Source organism: Copadichromis virginalis, linkage group LG4 (genome assembly GCF_057382275.1).
Source record: "Copadichromis virginalis isolate Kocher_CV1m ecotype Utaka linkage group LG4, C_Virginalis_male_GT1.1, whole genome shotgun sequence".
Taxonomy (NCBI): domain Eukaryota; kingdom Metazoa; phylum Chordata; class Actinopteri; order Cichliformes; family Cichlidae; genus Copadichromis; species Copadichromis virginalis.
The window spans coordinates 34,512,654-34,533,906 of NC_140621.1; the positions used below are offsets into that span (position 1 = coordinate 34,512,654).

Genomic DNA, 21,253 nt, shown 5'->3' on the forward strand with positions numbered 1-21,253 from the left:
TCAATAATGCCATCATTTTACTTTTCTTTGCTTTTTCTTTGCTTCATGAAAGTCCAAATTCAATCCTTGCCAGACTATTTCAGTTCTTATTCATTTATTTAGATCATTTATTTTCATTATGATTATAGTTTAAGGAAATCCACTTTATGAAAAAGACAAATTCCTGGATTTTTCCTGGATATCCATCCTTTGGCAAGCCCTATTTTTAACCAGTTTTATTAACTGGGGTTTCATTTAATTAAGCTTAATTGACATTTTTGTTTGTCAGATGGTCAGAAACATTAAGAATGGCTCAAAAGAGAGCGCCAAAACATAATAATAATTAGGCTACTGTATGTGATCAGGAAGGTTTATGTGCACAGTCAACTCTAGTCTGCAGCAACTGAAACAGTTTTGTGAATTTTACTCGATAAAAGCTTAAATCCATGAGATTAAGTGATGGGCTGTCACTGTGTTTTTTCCTCTTCTAAAAATTGGCACTGACAGACAAAAGCGACTGAAATGATTACATTAATCCTGCTTTTGAATTTATTTTGAAGGCTTACGCGCGTCAAGAAAATCTTGACTCCTGCTGGCTTGCCGTAGTCTATTTCCATGGTGACAACAGTAAACAAGAGCGCCGTTATCTGTTTAAATTAAAAGTTTCTCTGTTTCTCTGTTTCTGGCCCGAAGGCTCAAATGTCCGTTCAGGCGGATCCTCCGGAGCAGGAGGAGACTGATCTGCTCTTCATCGTGTTTGAAGGATCCTCCCCGGAGGATGTGTCCCACGCCAGGCAGCTGTGGAGCTCCCTGTCCCTGCTGCCGCCGCTGGAGTCGCGGCTGGTGTCGGCGGATATCCGCCAGAGGCTGCCGGTGTCTCGGCCGCAGCGCAGCGGCAGCACCGCCGCCGGTCCCGCTCCGGAGCCGCAAAGAGTCCCCGATCCCCGGCAGAGGCAGGAGGAGAGGCAGCGGTACGCGGCCATGGGGGACCAGAGGAAGGAGATCCTGGCTCTGCTGAGGAGGCAGAGGGAGCGGAGGATCCAGAAGGAGCTGCTCTCTGTGGCCTTCAAGCCCAAAGGGAAAGTCGGCAGAGAAAACATAGGAAAAGAAAAGCCTGAGGAGAACTCTGAGGAGGACAGGGAGCTGGTCAGGCAGCTTCAGTAGGAGGGAACTGGGAGTGTAGAGAGGAGCAGGTGTGTTTGAGATAAACTGCAGGATTAGTTTAAAGTGTTCAGACAACAAAACGTCTCTCACACACACTGCCTTAATATATCAAAACCAGTTTATCCATATGACTGCTTCAGTATGGGCACACTGTGGGAAAAACAGATATGTAAAGCAGTGTAAAAAAAAAGTATTATAAAGGGGAGCCAAACAGCTCTGGTGGCGACTAAATAATATTTTAAATACTGATCTGCTGATGATCCTGTAGAACAACCGGAAGTCACAAAAAATGGGACTAAAGTGGTTAAAAATTAAATGAGGGAGACCAGTTTCCTGTTTCTTTTTCTAAAGAATGCACTTCTGTAAATATAGTTATATAATATTAAATAACATTACATTATGCAATAAAAGCTGCTATCCTAATTAAATGGTTCAGGTCATGTCTTCTGTTCTATTACAGGTGTTCCTCAGGGATCCATTCTGGGACCTCGTTAATTCACTGGGCTGATAACATTTTAAAGTATATCTGGCCATTAAAATGTTTCTTTTTTGTTTAACTAAAAAAATGAACCACATTACATTTATATGCAAAGACGATGCTTTATAGGCCACAATATTTTTGAGTAGTCACCAGCAGCCCATCTAAGTTTAGGGGGTGAGTGTTCGATTAACATCCACTGCTGTTTGAAGAATTTTGAAGAATATAGATATTTCCACCCAACAGCATCACTTTCATTGAAGAGACATGCCATACCACACACTTTTACAAGTTTTATAAGCTTGTATGATCTAAGTCTTACCAGGTTTTATTTAAAATTTAAAACACACTCTTTATTGGAAAGGTAACAACCTCTGCTTTCTAAAAATATTCCTAAATGTCACGGACAAAAATAAAACCCATTTATTCTGCTGATGAGCTGCTGGGTCATAAGAAACTATATCTGCTAATTAGCTTCACACAGAGAACAGATGAGGCGTGTTTTGTAGTTTTAATCTGATTTTTTATGTAAATAAGAATAATCTGATTGTGTTTGGAGTGTTAGACTGATACTGGTGTCAGACACAGCGTACACAGCAGTTTGCTTCAAACAGCATTACATAATGTGATGTGAAGCCTGTGTGGATATTCAAATTCCAAATGTCCAGTGGAGAAGGGCCGACCATAATAGGATAAGAAGAGTCCTGCTGACTGTTGACTTGAGCTAATTTGGTTAAAGTTTTCAAAGCGCACAGAAGCCCATCGCCTACAAACACTCTTTAACCTCTCAAACCCAGATTGTGAGAGTAAGTCACTCTTAAGTGACTCTAAAGTGATCCTCCACTCAAAATCCAAGTATCCGAGTATCAATAATGCCCTTCAGCGCTGGCTATAATAAGAACGTCACTAGTACCTCTCCTAATGATCATTTCTTTTATGGCATTGTTGAAACTTTAATATTGGATGCTGTGGAGATCCTAATGTGACCCAATCTTACCATAACCTTTGACAGAAGTTCGGTAAGGGCTTTATTGCTTTATTACTTCTTCTTATGTCCTATTATTGGATTGTCAGTCATCTGTGAAGTACTTTGAAGTTCACCAACCTGCTTGAAAGGTGCTTACAAGTATGATTCATTATTTATCAAAGAGACCATTATGAACATCAACAGGCTCTGTATAATAGCTCACACAGAGTTTATATTAGATATGTGAGGTTTCAAAAACACTTCTCCTCTTAGGCTACGTTCACACTGCAGGTGAAAGCGCATCAAATCCGATTTTTTTGACCCTATGCGACCCATATCCGATCATGGTATGACAGTGTGAACGGCACAAATCCGATATTTTCAAATCCGATCTGGTTCACTTTCATATGTGGCACTGAATCCGGTACATATCCGATGTTTCAGAAAGCGACTGCTGTTTGATGGTCAAGTCGCATTAAATCCGTCTTTTACGTCACTGACACAAGACAGACGCTAATTATCAGCACTGGAGAAGACATCGTGAACGCTTTCTGGCCATCCAGTGAAACTGTTGGGAAGACAACGTGAACATTTTATTTGTACTGTATAATCTGCAGATTCTGACAGAAATCTACAACTATCCTTTGAAGCAGCGCTCCTCTAAAACAGCAATAAGGATCATTATTAGGTTATTTACATTATTATGTAGATAACAAAATAACTTAAAGCAAAAATTGGGAAACGTAAAGTCCGAAGTCTTTATATTAAGGGCCATCAGTCAAACAATACTGTTTGCTCTGGGTCTAAACAGAGCGCGTTGTGTGTGACGTCTTCTTTTGCGCATGCGGCCGCTTTGAGCGTTCACACTAGAGCGCGTTCGCATTTTATCTGTAGTGTGAACGAGCAGACAAAAAAATCGGATTTGATCAAAAAATCGGAATTGAGCATTAAGACCTGCAGAGTGAACGTAGCCTTATAGTGTGCTGTAAATTGAGAGAACCAATCCCATTTGGATTATGAGTGATAATGCCGTGACCATCCAATCAGACCTACTTTGGGCTGCGACTCTGTGAACGGTCCGACATCTTCCTCCTTGAGATTTGGACAGCCTTAATTTGGAACACCTGCCAGTTTGTCCCGTTCAGCCGCGGCCTGTCTGAGAGCGCAGTTACGTCGGTAATTGCACTCAGATCTGTCTCCTGTCATCATCGTGGTCTGAAAACACTGTGATACTCACCTGGAGGTTCAAAATAGAACTTCTCCAAACCCGTGCTTGATGTCATAGTGGCTGTGTCCATCTTTTATGTACAGTCTATAACATGGGTGGAGGAACTCTTGGGCTTGAGGGCCGGTGTTCTGCAGGTTTTAGATGTGTCCTTGATCCAACACAGCTAGTTGAAATGGCTAAATGACCTCGTCAACATGTCCTGAGGTTCTCCAGAGGCCTGCTAATGAACTAATCATTTGATTCAGGTGTGTTGACCCAGGGTGAGATCTAAAACCAGCAGGACAGTTCCCCACCCCTGGTCTATAAGACTACCTTTTTGAAGCCTTTGTCATCGTCATCTTGGTATTTGAATAAAAGCTTAGAGCTGTCGAGTTATCAGCTCATGCTAGAAGTGGTTATCTCGGTGGATCTCTGTCTCCTGACAAAGCATGAAACAGTCGCGTAAAAGTAATGTGTGCATAAACTGACATGTTTTACTTTGGTTTTTAACCTTCAGTACGCCACGAGTCTGCAGCACGTCTGTTTTCAAACCACCTCAGAGCTTTAAAAAACAAGGCAGCTGCTGCTGTAGGAGTTTGTAGCTGAATGATTAGAATATGTTAAAGGTTTAAGTATTTATACACGTTTATGCGTTTTGATTAGGTTATTTTTATTTAGCTTGTTATTTAGTCTTATTTTTCTTTTGGTTGTTTAGTTGTTTTTGAGAAGGTAGAGAGGTACAGGACCAGCATGCACTAAAGAATCCATTTTTTTTTAGCAGTGCAAAGGATGAAATAAACCATAAATTCCCCTGATTTTATTTGAGTTCTTTTTCCTGCATACATTATTTGCTCATCATGCATCAGTGTCCTTTTAAATGGTGGTTTTTCAGTTTGAATGTGAGCAATAGCCACTATAGTTGCAGTTGAACAGTGTTGGTGCCAAACATTGAATGAAAATTAAATAAATCTGTGAACGAGAATCATAAACTGTGAAAGTAAGTGCATCTGTGTGGGACTTGCACTTATCTTTTCTTGTTTTTCTTTCCTACAGCTCAAATAATTGTTTTTTCAGAGATTCTTCTTTAAAGTTTAATACTTGGAAACTTGATTTAGGCAATGGTTTCAAATGTGATCTTTAACTTGAAAAGATTTCAGCAGCTGACGATTTAAAGATGATTTTAGAGGTGGTTGCAGTGACGACAATTCACCATAAGATGTCAGTAAAAGTTCATTTGTGGGAAATCTCCTGAGATGAAGCTGTTTATTTTCCGCACTGCAATCCCTCCGATGGTTATTTGTTTGCTCAGACTACTTTCACCCAAATAATTTATCACGGCACCCTGCAGCTCCGAGGCTGCCCGGTGGGTGACATCTCGGCTCAGCAGTCTCTCCTCTCTCAGGGCTGGAAAACAGATCGCTGTAATATCTGCCCGCCAGCTGTTGCCCGCTCTGTTTGCTGCATGCGCTTCATCACCGCTCTTATGAGACGCAGCTCTCTGAGGGAGTATTACGGTCAGTGGAAACTGATGTTCCTGATATTTACCTGACATTTCACACAGAGCCAGGAGACTCTGGGAGCTGATCTGCTGAAGCCCGGTGTGGGAAACATGTTGCTGAAAATCCAACTTCTTCTCTGTCAGGAGAAACTTCTTTAAAAATACATGAAGCTTTCATAAATTCTTAAATGCTGTAAACAGGATCTGTGGGCGAATCAAATGTTAAACCTTCTTTGTAAATATTTTCTGATGATCTGAATCAATGATGTTTTATTCCCTGATGTCATTTCCTTTCTTTAAACATATTTCCCATAAATACTTAATACTACTATAATAAACCCCATTAAATGATGGAAATAAACATTTGTTACTCCATCTCAGTCCTTTATCCATCCATCCACTTTCTCTTATTTTCTCTTATCCTGACCTGGTCACCTGAGCAAGAATTCCCAGACCTCCCTTTTCTCAGCCACCTTCTCCAGCTTATCCAAGGGAACACCGAAGCGTTCCCAGGCCAGCTGAGAGTTGTAATCTCTTTAGCATGTCCTGGGTGTGCCTCGGGGCCTCCTCCCTGTGGGACATGCCCAAAACGCATCATTTTCAGATGCCCGAAACACCTCAACTGGCTCCTTTTGAGGTGGAGGAATAGCAGCTCTATTTCCACTGCTCATGCTCTTGTTTTTTCGGTGTCTACCCAGAGCTCGTGACCATGGGTGAGGGCAGGGACGTAGATCGACCGATAATTTGACAGCTTAGCTTTTATGCTCAACTCTCTCTCCTCTCCAGTACCCTGGCGTAGAGAGGAGCCTGAGGAATGTAACCCCCTCCTGTAGTGGGATGGGAACACTACCCTAGTCTGCCAATCCAGAGGCACCGCCCCAGATCTCCGTGTTGTAGAGGCGCGTCAACCAGGACGGCCCTACAACAACCAGAACCTTTAGGAACTCAGGGCGAACCCACCCTCTGTGATGTCACCCATCACTGAGGTAGTTCAACAACTTTCTGACTATCTCACCTTTTATATGAGTCTGGTGTTCCTACTGAAGATTACAGTTGTTAAAACTGCTAAAAGAAAGTATTATATATTCTTACTGTTATATTGTGGTCTGTTTTTATTGGCAGATAAATTCTTGTGATGAAAAAACCATTGCATGTAAAGTTTACATACATTCATCCTGGTGATGTAGTAGCTCATCCAGCTCGTGAGCCATCACCCTGTCCTCCTTTAGTCGGTCACTGTGTGCGGCTTTAAGCAAAGTCTACCTGATCGACACGGCAGGAGAGGCAGGGATTCAGAAACAGCAAAATTACAAGCTGTTAAACCAAAACAAAGCTGAAAGATGCTAAAAATCTTCATCAAGTTCTTTGGCTTATGTCTTCACTGAGCCCTCTCACTTGACATTTAGTCATTTGAGCCACTGCAAATATGAAATTATTGATCTATGCATCTTAAAATGTGACATATTTGCATATTTGGGAAGAAGAAAAAGAACTTTGAGTTCTCCTCAGACCTCCTCCACTGTCGGTGATGCATGCTGTGCTCATGCAGCCTCCAAATGGTGACATAAACCTCTTGTTTGGCACTAAGTGAGGTACAGCACAGTGTCAGTCCTTGGAGGATATCGTACATTAGATGCATATTTCTGTGCTGCCCCTGGGCCTAATGGGGCTTGATGATAGTAATGCTTCATCTCAAGGAGGACCTGCATTTTTAAGTGCGTACAAACAAGCTGACTGCGTGACCTTCTCTGTTAATGACAGCGCAGCATTGCATAAGAGCTTTTAAACACTGCAGCGAGGTTGGATATACATCAGTGGGTGTTGTGTTGTGGACATAAGTAATACAAATAAATTAGCTGCAGATGAGCTGGAAGTAGGTTATTTGTTTCCATTAGAAACAAGGAGGACTCATAATGAGACAATTTATTTTCAGCGAGGTCTACCCCGGTGATTGATGCCCTGTATTCTCATGAATTCATCTTGGCCTGGACTCAGTCTCACTCTGGGATTTCCAGGGAGTGATCAATATCCTTCCTATTGACAGTGACCTTGTCTGTGAGGTCACCCAGTGGATCTGTGTTTGGACCTCGAGCTTTCACAGAAAACGGATTAGACTGCATGTCTTCTTGGATTTCAGAGTTCAGTTCAGTCCAATTGCTCATCCCTTCCTGTGGCATGAGTCAGGAGACTGAAGTGTTCTCACTGTGGCAATAAACACTGTGAACAACTACCTTCTTCAGACAGCTTCCTCCTTTTGAGATGAGATCAAACAGAGACAAAGGAGGAAACTGGCTTTCAAAGTTTTCATTCAGTGCTGTTGTAATACACTGTTACATAAAAGCGTGTAGGTGCTTTAATACTTGAAATCCAGAGAGCAAGGTGGCACATTTAAGTGTGTAATGAACTAAAGTCCAATATTCAGCCTTTTTTTTAGCTCAGTTTTGGTCTCCACCATCTTCTATCTGCGACTATTTAGCTGCTAACTCCTCCAGCTGTTCATTACCTTACATTTAGCTATGTTGAGCAGGTCGTTTACAGCAGCTTTCTGTGTAAACCGCTGCCCACTGCAGCTGAAAACAAAGACACGAACAGTGAAAAACCCAGGCGATAATTCTTTGGAGCATCACTGTGATTAGCTGCCCTGAGATCTGACGCTGTTGCGTTCACTGTCAGTTGTGGCCACTTTATGTTTAAGTGGTTGGTTAAAGTTATTTAACTGGATTAAATGTTGACCGGGCTGATGTAAAACACATTTAGCTGAAGAGCTTTAGTAACGTTTGAGCCACATCAGCAGTGTTTTACAGTTTGTCTCATCCATCTGAAACTACAGCCGATCAAACATCCCTGAGCAGCGAAGCAGTTTAGTGCAGCTCTGAGACGAATCAGGTGAATCCCAAAAGACATCTGAAAGTCAGAGAACAGCCGCGTGTTATGTTCTTTAAAAGTGGGACTAGTTTACAAGCCTGCTACTTATCAACTGTAAAACATCCCACCGGCTGTGTAACCTTTATTGGAGAGGAGGCAGCTGTGTGTCACTTCATTTCCAGCTCAAACTCAGGGACGTGGCTTTGGAAAGCCAGCGCTGTGTCGCTGTGATTTGTGTGGCTCTACAGTTTACTGACCGTGAGGTTTATTTATGTATTTTTTATGCGTGCTCTGGTCTTGTATTACACAAACATGAACGTCATCAATGCTCTTCTCTAACAGAGCAAATGAAGCACTTCAGTGTCAGCATATGCAGGTCTGATCACACAACAGAAGCTTTGTGGCTATTCAGAACATCAGCTTATAATAATTATACTTATTATTTAGAAAAATATTCTCCTCTGTCCACACCTGCTCATCAAACCACAGCAGCAGCAGCAGCAACAACAACAAAACTAAAAACAGGACTCTACAAATCAAGAGGTAACAAAAGGTAGGCGTGCAGGCTTACAAAAACCTCACAACAATAGGCAAAGTGTACTTACTTTAATTTTTATGCAGATAAAAACAACAGAAAATTAATTCCTAAAGATAAAAGTAGCAATTTTTGACCATTAGGGGGCAGAAATGCCACTTTTTACAGCCAGCAGATGGTGACATTTAAACATTTTATTACAACATCCAGTAGATACAGAAGAACACTGTAAGTCCAATATTGACCTTTCTTGGCAGTAAATATTGTTTTCCAGGCACACATGGCAGGTTATAACATCAAACCAAAGTAATCTGGTTTGATCTTATAATCGCGGATAGGTTTATACTGTTAGCAATCTGGGCATGTTGCTTGACAGCTCGTTCAAACTCGATAAACAAGTGTCTGCTGTAGTTAGATCTAGTTTCTACCAACTCCGTCTCATCTCTAAGGCTAGGCATATGTTCTGCATAAGGACCTGGAAAAGCTCATCCACGCCTTTGTGACCTCAAGGCTGGATTACTGCAACTCACTTTATTTTGGACTTCATTCTGCCCTCCTTCATAGACTACAGACTGTCCAAAATGCTGCAGCACGCATTCTGACCAGAACTGGGAAGTTTGCCTGTATCACTCCTGTTCTAGCTGACCTGCATTGGCTATCCATAAAATACCGTATCCAATTTAAAATACTGCTGCTCACGTTTAAAATTACCAACAACACAGCACCGAGCTACCTTGAGGAACTCCTTAAATCGTATGTTCCTGCCAGAGCTCTACTCAGATCATCTACTCAGTTACTCCTGGCTGAAGTCTAGAGGTGACCGGGCGTTTGCCCTGGCTGCACCAGAGTTGTGGAATAACCTTCCGATTGTGATCCGGGCGTCTGATTCCATCCAATCTTTTAAATCACGGTTAAAAACCTATTTGTTTAATCTCGCCTTTCCTGCTTGTTAATGCTCGCACCTGACTTTTAGACTTACTCTATTTTTTCTTACACATTTTTTTTTAAATGGCTTCTGCTTTTATTATGTTTTTATTTTGATATGCATTTTATATTACCCCTGTGTATTAGTGGCATTGACCTGTGAGTATATTTGATACTTTGCTAAAGCCTTATAATACTCGTGTTACTTCTCTTATGTTAAGCACTTTGGTATACCGCTGGTTTTTAAATGTGCTCTATAAATAAAGTTTGTTGTTGTTGTATACACCTCTGAAATGACTACACCTTGCATCATTTTGCAGATGTGACGTGCTGCATACAGGAATGATTTTGAAGATCTCTCATACATCTGTTAGGTCAGTATATCCAGCTGTATGTGTCAAATTATCTTTCAGGATGTTTTAAAGAACTGGGTGGCAGCCAATTGTCTGTGTTGAAAAGCACAAAACACTAAAGTTCTTCTCTGAATCTCGGACCGTTTCACCTTCGGTTCTCCCAGCTGTGAGACATCTGGTGGTAATTCTGATGAGGCACGTCAGCCATCTTGAAAAAAACTGTTTTTATCACCTGTTCAGTATCACCTGTCTTAAATATGCTGAGTCTCAATTTGAAATGGAAATTGTCATACATGCTTATTTTTGTCATGCCTTGATTATTTTCATTTTTCACTGATAAATCCTCCCTGGATCACTTTCAAACGGTCTGCAGTGCTGTTGTAAGGTCCCAGGTGACACTGACGCTGTCTTAAACGCCTTAAGTTTCGGGTTCAGTTTAAGATTTTGGTGATTGCTTTCATGGTCAGGTTTTTTTCTAAATTTCTACAGTGATACAAAACAGTGGGGTCTCTGTGGTCAGCTGATCACTGCTCGTTAGCAGCACCTCGGTCCAGGTTAAGGACTAAGACAAATGAGGCTTTTGAGGAACTCACTCTGACTGGATTTAAGATCTGTGGACTTTGATACCTTTAAAAAAAGCTTAAAGGTACAGCTGTCTAATTTTTTAGGTTATTTGATAGAAAAAAACACTTTTGTAGTATTCAGACCTGCAGACTCAAGATATGATATTAATTACTAAGATGCAGCAGATTAGACACATAACCGTCCTGTTTCTGTGTGAGAGTTTATTCACTAGGTGTCAGAGTCCAACAAGTTACATCCACTTCAAAGATAGTTTCACTAACACTGGCTGACAGCCACCAGTGTCAGCTAACAACAGCTAAAAGGGCTCATAGCAACTAACTTTGGCTAACAGCGGCTAACAGAGGCAAAACAGTAGCACTTACCGACATAAAAGTTTAGCATGAGCTCAACAACTCACCTCAGTGTTGCCGTCATTGGACAAAAGTAAGAGGCTTCACTGACTCATCGACACATATCAGACTCGTTTCACAGTAAACAGTGGACTGACAGCCTTCCACAGATAGTGACAAACCTCTGGGGCCGACATAGTCCGGAGTCACTTTGCTATCTGCGTACACTCACTACAGGTGAATGGCGAGAGTATCTCGTTTTAAGTTGATCTAATTCATTGCTAAATGCTAATTTTATTAAAAATATAGTCTGTACAAAACTGTTTACATGAAATCTACTGGCATCTACGAGTGAAACCTTTACACTCTGTTACATTAAGACCCTTCAATTTAGATTTATTTATTGTTGCATCTTGCAGCACTTTGGGACTTGTGTGTTTCCTTCTTTTGTTTGCTTTCTGTGTTGCCCCAGTTGCTGCTAAAATGCTTGTGTGGACATATTTGGCCTCTTTCAGTTATTTCAGGTTTAATTTTGAAGGTTGTGTCCTCATGCTGCTTTCCATTTTTTTTTACTTCCTTCCCTTGTTCTTTACTGTCTGCTGTAATTATTATCTGCTTGAGTTCACCTTTCCTGGAGTATATTTAGACTGCGTCCGCGGTGCAGAAACACTTTAATATTTAGATGAATTTCCCATGCGCCATTATATCTGAGTGGACAAAGCAGAAAGGAATTCTTGCTGTGACATTAGTGAATAAATCACCTTCTTTCAGCGCTAGATTAATCTGCTGAACACACCAAAGAGACTGATTGCTGCACACAAACACAAAAACAGCACCAGCCATTCATTTTAATCACAGCTCCATTGTTGAAGTGACGGTTTGGAAATGAAGCGCTTGTCTCCTCCTTATTATTTTCTGCATGTCTCTGAGTGGTGAAGATGTCAGAAACAGGTGATTGCACTGAGCAGTATTGATTACGCCACACTATTGATTATAGAAGTACCTGCTGGTTTCACAGACCGCCTGTTCCAGCAGGCACACCTTTTATTAACAGCTATGTTTGCTGCATTCATGCAATGTTTGGGTGAATGAGACTGGATGTTTTTCTGAGAGTAAAGCTGTGCAGAGTTTAAAAATCTTAATTAGCCAATTTAGTTAATTAGCTGAACCAAACAACCATTTTAAGAAAACAGCTCAGCAGCAGCAGATTCCCACTGAGGAAGAAGAGGAGACACACAGCAGAACAGAAGTTTAATAACTTTCCTTTTATCCAGGAGGCAGATACTAAGCATCCGTAAGACTCCAGCAAATAAAATGCTTCCAAGGTTTTAGACATTTTTAATAAAAAAGTGAGTAAATGTTTAAATATTTGGACTGTGTGGGTAGCTCCATGATTCTATCAGTGTGTCGGTGAGATTATATATCACTGGATGTTTTCCTCTCAGTAATGGTCGCTGGGCAGCCGAGTTGTCAGCAGTTTATTAAATCTAATTTTTTTTAGATGATGCTGCTGTTTGAAATGGCCTATATCTCAAAATACATCATCCAATCATAAAGCCTGATAAGCGACTATGGGTGAAATAAACTTTTGTAAACTTTAGGTGAGGACTGAAGCAGCTACCAATGAGAGTGAAGGATACCCATGATTACAGATGAAAGAATTCAGACAGTTTTTCAACTCTCGGTAATGCTGCAGTGATTATTTGACTCAGGGACCTGCAGCAGTGTTTGGGCCCAGGCACGGCTAATGACGTCAGACTTGAAGACCGGATTGGTGCAGCACACTCTTTATAACCACCCAATGTTTTCACCCATGACAGCCAGAAACCACTCACCAGCCACATTTTTCCCCACAACTTGTGATTCACTAGCTGTGCCCACGTCTTCATTTTAGGGTTAGTCTTAGACTTAGTTCCTCCTACGCCGGGCGGCGCATCGGGCAGCTAGTGATCTCCATCGATGTCGGTCAGCAGCGACTGCTTCAGCTTCGTCCCAGGCAATGTCGACAGTTCTCAGATCGTCCATGAATGTTCGACGCCATGTGGTCTTTGGTCGGCCTTGCTTTCGCTTGCCAGTGCGTGGACGCCATGTCATGGCAATCTTAGCTGGGCGATGAGGGGGTAGGCGTAAAATATGGCCCGCAAAGCGGAAGCGCCTTTCTGCAACTAATGGGCGGGTGCCTGCTCTTCGTAGGACCTCCTCATTTGTTATTCGGTCCCGGTAGGAAATTCTCAGGATTCGCCGCAGGCCACGTTGTTGAAGCACGTTCAGGTGTTGAATAATTGCACTTGTTGAGCGCCAGGTTTCACTAGCGTAAAGTGCAGTAGGGAAGACGATAGAGTTCAGTAGTCTGATCTTGACCCTGACATTCAGGGAGGTCGAGTTCCAAATAGGTTGGAGACGTCGCAGGACACCAACTGCCTTCCCTACTCTGGCGTCCCGATCAGAGACCCCGTCATTCGAGATGATGCTGCCAAGATATGTAAAATTCTCCACCTCTTCAGCACGTTGTTGGTTGATCATGACAGGAATGCGGGCATGTGCAGAGCCAACTCGGAGTACCTTGGTTTTTTTGGCGCTGATTCTTAATCCAACTTTCGCCGCCTCCCTCTGCAGGGCCGTGGTCAACCTTTGGAGATCTTCCTGAGTCGAGCCCGGCAGGGCGACGTCATCTGCGAAGTCCAAGTCAGTGAGATTCCGCGCTTCGTGCCAGGGCACACCGATGTCAGCTGGGTCAACTGATCGTCGCATGATGACGTCAATTACCAACAGGGTTTAGGGTTGACAGTGTTTTTTTAGTAGATAAAGGTGAATGGCTTGAACATAAATTGAGGAAAGCCTAGGAGGGTACTGGTGGCGGCTCCCGAGCCTATCACACCCCCCATGTACTACTGAGAAGTGAAGAAGTATCCCAGCATCCTCCTCTGCCACACCAATCTTCTCCATGTCCTCCTTGACTACATCTATGAATCTTCACTCTTTTCCTCCTGTCTGGCAGCTCCATATTCCGTGATGATTTTCTGATATTAGTTCATGTTTTATTCAGTTTGTTCTGAGACCTGGGATTCAGCCCATAAAGTCATGTCACAGAGAACCAGAGCTGCCCTCTAACCGCAGACTTCCGTAGGACCATAAATCTCTTTCTGGCCTTCAGGAATTTCCCCACAGACATCATGACATCACGGTGGCTCTGTCCATCTTCTTTATACAGTCTCTGGATTTTATTGGTATATGTGTAATGTAAAAATCTGATGAAATGACTCAACCAAGATAAGAAAACTGAGAAAAAAACAAATAATCTGTTAGTCACCTGAACAGACGAGAACAGTCACTAACAGTGTAGCGCTGCATGAAGATGCCCAGTGTGTGTTTTATGTAAGCGCATGGATTGGAAACAGCGAGGATTGTTTTGGCTGAGATTTTGGGGCCAACGTAATCCAAACAGAACGTCTAAAGCTGCCTGACTGAAAACGGTCGGTTTGTGGAAGGTCGTGAGTTCTCTGTACACCGGTGTCTGTTAAAAAAAAACATTAGCATTGAATGTATTTACTTAAATATTTATATCATCTTTTAATTAAATATTAAGTACAATGTATCATTTATATTGAATTTGTTTTAAATCAATGAATTTTATCTCCATTGTTTAATTCACTGACTGACATTAAAATCTGTTTTTTAGACCTTCAGCTGTTATAAGTCTTTTAATATCTCTTTACACAGACTGTTCATGTGCACTCTAATGATTCATTCAAGGGAGAAAATTAAATAATATGAGGGCAAATTTACTAATCCGAGTGCATGAAATCCCGAGTTCCAATTTTAAAAACTAATTAGCATTATTACCTGAACTGTTTTGATTTGTTCCGCCACGCCGACCTGCATTTATGGATTTCTCTCCTGCCCACATCTTACAGACGTGTTGATTAGACTCGCTTTGATCCATAACATCTGATGTGATGAATGGACTCTGTGGAGCGTGATGGCCGGCAGACATGCAGAGAGGGAGGATTAGCTGAGCGGGTTAAATCAGGATAAATGGAGTCCCAGAGAGAGAGAGATTATTAACCTCCCAGTCAGACACACGTTGAAGGAAACAGGTAAGGTCTCCACAGCCTTTATCAGCACTTTTTATGTATGGTATGTGTATTATGGGTCAGTTACACTTATTAAAAATAGGACGCTAACTTACTTTGAACTCTGAAAAATCACGGCTGCTTGGTGATTGCACTGAGTAGTTCCACCAACTGATCTGTCTCAGTGGTGATTGGACTGGTCTCCAGCAGCTTTTTGTGGTTTGCACATTGCTGGTTTTTACTGTAAACTGATGGGAGAGCAAACTGCCTCTGGCTCAGCTGTTACTGCTCTGAGATCAGTAACCACCTGCACTTTGTATGTATGGATGATCTGATATCGTCGTGTTGGTGTTGTTCCCAGATCATCATGAAAATGTTGTTCCAGGTTCAACATTGCAAGTGACCAATCACATTGTTGTGACGTTATTATTTGGCGCGCCAAGCCATGTGTGCATTTATGAAATTCCAATGTTGCAAGGACAATATCAGTTCTGCTTACCGTTTATTAAAGGGTTACGGTTAGGGTTAGGGTGAGGGTCCATTGATCGGCGGACAGAGGAGCTTTCTCGCAGCTTAACTACAGTTTTTTGTTTTACGGCGGTTTTTCCCGAAGTCGCAAAAGTATGACATCACAACATTCTGATTGGTCACTTGCAATGTTGATCCTGGAACAACATTTACTATGTTGATCTGGGAACAACACCAACACGACGATATCAGATCGTGCTGTATGGACACACAGCTAGCATTAGCAGGTAAACGAGCTTCTTGCTAACCACCTTGGCTAACTTTTGTGATGTAGGGAAGATGGAGTTTTAAAAGTTGTTAATAACTCCTTTGATACATTCATTAGTTAGGAAAGCTGTGATGATGATGAAGGACGGTAGCGCTCACCATGTCTATAAAACAGGCAAGTTGAGCGGATGCAGTCTCGGATTAGCATCCGTGCAAATGACTGAATCTAAAATGTTTATCCAGCTGTTTTATCAACACTCTACCTTTAATTTATGGACATTATTCTGCAGAAGAAACATTGTTACCTTTGATATTTTATGCACAATTTTCCAATATTACAGTTTTATGTGTACCGAGGTGTTTTCATCGTGTTTCCTTGCTTCTTTTACCCAGTAGATCTTTATCCATAAAGTGTTTCCTAGTGAAATTTAACATGTTAACATTCAACTGAGAATTTCTTTGGAAAAATAAATGTAATTAGTAAAAAATAATAGAGTGCATTCATTCACACAAGTAAAATAAAGCACCTTTTTTTTTTTAAATCATGTGTATCGAAAAAAGGTGAATGTCGGCAACTCGTGGACTGTTTTGGGGACCAGAAGTTGCCGCATTTGGATCAGATGGTGGAGGACTAATTTATCAGCCTAAAGCCTGGGTTACATGTGCATTACTGCAGTAAAGTTGGAGATTTTAACATATGTATCTGCAAACACTGACTCAAGAAACTGCAGGTCTTCTTCAGTGGCTTCTTTTGTCAGTCCTGGAAGCTGGTGGTTGATGGAGGCAAAGAAATGAAAGAGAAGACTGGACTGAACCCTCAGCGCTCAAGATTTTAGTTTAAACACCAGCCCCACATTCAGCATCAGCAACAGGATGTGGCCTGAACACGACCTGTAAAAGTGCAACGTGTGGTATTTCATTTTAATCTGACTCAGGCCAAAAATAATCATAATCTCTGTTGCTTCCTGTCCTGAGGCCAGCTTTTCTTGATTTCCCACAGTTTCTGTGTTTCTCTCTCGCCAAACTTCGCCTCATCTTTCTGCAGACTACATCAGATAAGAGATACCGAGGCTCACAAAGAAGCATGTCTTGGAGCATGCTTGATCGGTTGGCAGTCTTGCTTGCCCGGGAGATTCTCCAGGGACTGATTTGACCTGGAAAATCGAGAGTTCACATGAGCTACAAAGCCAGTGTGTTAATCTAATAGCATGTCTACTGCAGGCTTGTTCACTACTGGGCCAAATAAATGTGGCTGGGATGATGTAGTTTAATGATTTATCATCTGTTAACGCAGGAAGGAGTGAACTCAAAATATTATGTTTTGCATATTTAGCGTGGCTGTTTCTGCTCATTGGACCCTACTACAGCAGCTTTGCATGACTCAGCCCCGCCCATCATAGATCTGAAACAAACTTTTAAACCAAAAAAAGAAGATTTGAACAACAGGTGGGCGGGGCTTCGGTATTAGGAATACCTCCTCTCTGTCTTCAAAAACAAACAGGTGGTGTCACAGTAACTACGTTCATCTTTATACTGCCTGTGGTGTAAAGTGTGTTCACAGCCCAGCACCCACAACAAAGAAAGTGATAAGAAATCAGTAATTAAGTAACATATTTGTTACATTTTTAAAAAAATGTAACAAATAATGAGTAGTAATTATTCTAAAACTGCATCAGTTGTGTCTGTTGAAAACAATTTTAAGACAAGAAAGTTGTGTAACATATTTGCGTTTTTTAAAATATTTTAATGACTATTTGAATATTTAAAAATCACGACCATCCCAACTGCAAAGCGATCGCACTCCATCGAAGTGGACTCGGGGGACAAACATGCTCGAGCACGTCAGCAGTACAACTCGGTCTGATATGACAAGTAGCATATGTGGCTAATGTTAGCTAAATTAGATATTGATGTTCCTCTACGGTGGCCCTGAGGTGCAAAACACACACATACACACACAAAAATTAACTGTGAATAAATTATCGTTACTGCTGAACAAACCACAAATAACGTTTATACTGTGTATAGTCCAATAACAGGGTATGCAGCTGTTCATACATTTCATAGCAACAGTTTGATAATATTCATTTTTCTTGGATTTTTAAAAAAAAAAAGTTCCACGAACAGTCATGTTTGACCATCTCCTTCAGGAGGGATGCGGCGTAATCAGAAATCTAGTTTTAAACACAATTACATTTGATTCTTAATTAATTTGATATAAATGATTAATAAATTATTCATGATGTTTTTTTAATTATTATAATTTTAATGTAATTCTTTAATTCCTCCCAAGAATCTTTTATTTAATAAATAAATAAATAAATATATATTTTTTATTTTATTTTATTTTACATGGATAATATTAAACAGTTGGCGGACACATAATTGTGTTTGCCAGAAAGTCCAAGAAGGATGTTCAAGGGTGTTTGCTGGTAACAAAGAAGAAACCTTAATGAAAACATTCTTGTATTTTCTGAAATACTTCTGTGTTTTGGACTTCAGGGCCACAGTAATTTCCGCTTCTTGCTACAAGGGGGTCGCTATTCAGCAAAGGCTTTCACCATTTTTCAAAACTGTGACGATGTATTGATGTTAAAATACTACACACAGCACCTCAAAATAAGCAGGAGAACGCCTACTTTCACCCACAGTCTATTTCTCACACTTTACACTGACTTTCACTTCACACACAGCGAGAACATTTGTATTTTCTTTTTGTAATCCATGTTTAATCTGCCTTTTAGTTGTCCTCTTAAAACAGAAAATAAGTTCTGCCTCTGCTTTCAGTTACAGTGGACAAACTAGCGGCCGGGTCCACATGTGAAGGTGCAGTTCACCTCATCGTGTAGCCACGCCCACAACCCAGTCAATCCCCTCATTCCAATGTGTGACTCAGCACTGCTCCTCCCCCAGTGAGTCCGTGTTCTCCCCCAAGTCTATTGAGGCAGACCCCGCTCTCATCTTCCCGCGTCCCGGTCCGGGACCTGGACCGGGGCCCGCACCGGGCCCCCCGACAACAAGCCCGGCTCTGGTGCCGCTGTGGCCGGGGTAGACCTCCACGGTGCTGGAGATGGACTGGAGTGAACGGTCCCGGAAGTAGTGGAAAGCTTCCTGGTCCAGGTAGTTCTGCTCCTCACGCAGGCCCTGCTCGAAGAGCTTCCGCTTGTGTCTGAACTCGATCACAGTCTTGGTGTAGGAGTTGAGGGTGGTGACGGAGGCGGCCATGCAGCAGGTGAAGGATCCCCACGCCATGCTGAGTGGAATAAGAGAGAAGAAATCAATAAGTATGAAATATATCTTTGGAACAATGTAATTAGAATTTTGAAAGCTTGAAAGAAGAAGGCAACGGGACTTATGTAGGTCACATAGATTGGGGCCTGTGGTTTTACCCTTAACCTCCAGTGACGGTAACTACCCACACCCCTTTTCAAACCGTGGGTTATGTGACGACTCGCATAGTCAGGAGTGGGCCAACCATCATCTGGACCACATAGACAGAAACAACGCCCACTAGGAGTCGATAGGAACCCTTGACCTTTTGTGTCTAAAGAACCGTCTTGGATGAGAGGTGAAACATCTTCACCTTCTACCAACACAAACTACCATGAACCGAATGACTGGGAACTTGCACACTTATAGATTTTTTTGCTCCTATTTAAAATAAAATAATCTTTCGATTCAGCACAAACAAATAAGGGCATCGTTTGTTCATCAAAGCTCAGTCCCCCAGCCTCCAGGTCTGCTGGGGAACACCGATGTGTTCCCAAATCGACCGCGAAATGTAATTCTGAGTTTTTCATCTTCATTCCTTCAAATGTTAGCAGGACGATGATCGATGCTCAGCTACCTCAGAGTGTGTGGTGACTCTGGAGAGCCTAATGTTGAGCAAACAGTGTGGGAAATAAATGCTCTACAGCACAAAAAAAACAGGCAGAGGTCTTTAAACACGCTGAGCAAGAAAACCACGAGATAAAACAAAATGACGCATAAAATCCATCACTTTTTATCTTGGGACAACAGGAATCCATAGTGTGATGTAATTTGGATAATACACTATAAACTCAATCACTTTTCCTTCTCTTTTGTAGGATTATGTTTATAACTGAACCATTACTGTTCCTCAGAGGAAGCAGAGAAACTGTTTAAAGGCAAAACCAAATAAACAATATGAAATTACAGCAATAAATCTTCACGTATAGCACCGCAGTGAAGCATATAACAAGTCACCGCAACGTAAAACATATAAATTACCCTCAGTCGATGACACCGCTTCTTTATTTCTTTTGTTTACTGATTACATTTCAGTTTTACACCCGATTACTGTTGGAGCTACAAGCTTATTATAGTCAACGTTTTAGTTCGTTAACATTTAATATTACAGTCTGACAAATCTTTGATATGTTTATTAAGTATAAAATGAATATTTGGCATATGTCCTCCAAACACAGTAATCATTAAAAAGACTAAAACTAACACTGAACTAATAAAAATGAATTTGAAACCTCTGTAGAAACTAACTGAAACTAAATTGAATTTTCACACCAAGCACCAGACGTTTATTTTTAAGCGTTTTAAAAGGACATCGCTTTACATCCAGCTAGCACCTGTCAGTCAAAAAGGCCACGCCCCCAACTTTAAGCCTCAACAATTTTGTTTTTGTTTTGTGTGTGTGTCTGTGTTTGTTTTTTTGTTTTAAATCAGACTGTAAACATGTTTGTTTCGCTGTAGTTGGACATTTTAACATGGGAGTCTATGGGGACTTGCTCCTAAAGCCCCTGCTGGGCACTAGAGGAACTGCAGTTTTTACTGCCTCCCTGAGTTTTGTTTCTCACCAAATCCCTCCTGAGCATGTCTGCTCCGTCAGCCACACACCGTACCTCCACAAGCTCCGCTGCCTTTTCTCAGGGGATTTTTCTTTGTCTTTAAATATGATTCAAATGAAAACCAAAGAACCAGAGGTAGATGTGGTGGGGTTATTAAAAAATATCCAAAATAATTTGGACTATAATGTCTTTAACAACATAAATGAAACAGACTCCTCTTACTGCAAAGCATAAAGAAGATCCTCACAGTAGAGGCGTAACAGGGGTTACGCTCAGTCCTGATGAGTTTGTCTGAACGTGACACAGAGGTTGTTTCCCCGTGAAAAAACACTCGGCCTTTTCTGTGTCTTCAGCACAAACTGTTCTAAAAGCACAGAGCTAGAAAACCTGCCAGCGACCTCCTGCCAGCAGATGAAGAGCTGCTTTGTTTGTGTTTTTTTCCCGTCTTCATATTAAGCGTTTTCTCTTATTTCTATAACACTGCTCGTGCTAAAATCAAATTAAGGTTATTGCTTTCAGTGGAGCTTTAAGCAGAAAGTTTGAGTGCACATCAAGCGTCCATCATCGTTTCATTCATCCTGAAGGAGCGTTTTGGCCTTCTGTTCCAGCAGAGGTTAATCCTCCTTTCCACTTTAACGATCCTGAATGGCTCCCTCGTGGTGGTAAATGGAGGCTTTCGCTTAAATGACTAACACTGAAAATCTTTCTATTAACAGGAGCAGGTGTTCTCGTTCCAGG

General features: G+C 41.5%; 2 protein-coding genes across 3 annotated transcripts in view; one reads left to right on the forward strand and one right to left on the reverse strand.

The window, feature by feature from the left end:
- The first annotated feature begins 590 nt into the window (after nucleotides 1–590).
- hoatz (HOATZ cilia and flagella associated protein) lies at nucleotides 591–1,915 on the forward strand. The gene is made up of 2 exons (XM_085455482.1): nucleotides 591–1,172; nucleotides 1,604–1,915. Exon 1 carries the CDS (start codon nucleotides 679–681, stop codon nucleotides 1,141–1,143), a length of 465 nt encoding a protein of 154 aa, XP_085311608.1. The 5' UTR covers nucleotides 591–678; the 3' UTR covers nucleotides 1,144–1,172; nucleotides 1,604–1,915.
- A 15,884-nt stretch (nucleotides 1,916–17,799) lies between these two features.
- The window catches only part of gsg1l (gsg1-like), a 38,136-nt gene continuing 34,682 nt past the window's right edge, over nucleotides 17,800–21,253 (reverse strand). For both annotated transcript variants that reach the window (XM_085455063.1, XM_085455062.1), the window contains one exon: nucleotides 17,800–18,945. In XM_085455063.1, coding sequence (XP_085311189.1) covers nucleotides 18,585–18,945 — 361 coding nt within the window. In that variant the 3' untranslated portion in view covers nucleotides 17,800–18,584. The remainder of the gene's footprint in view (nucleotides 18,946–21,253) is intronic.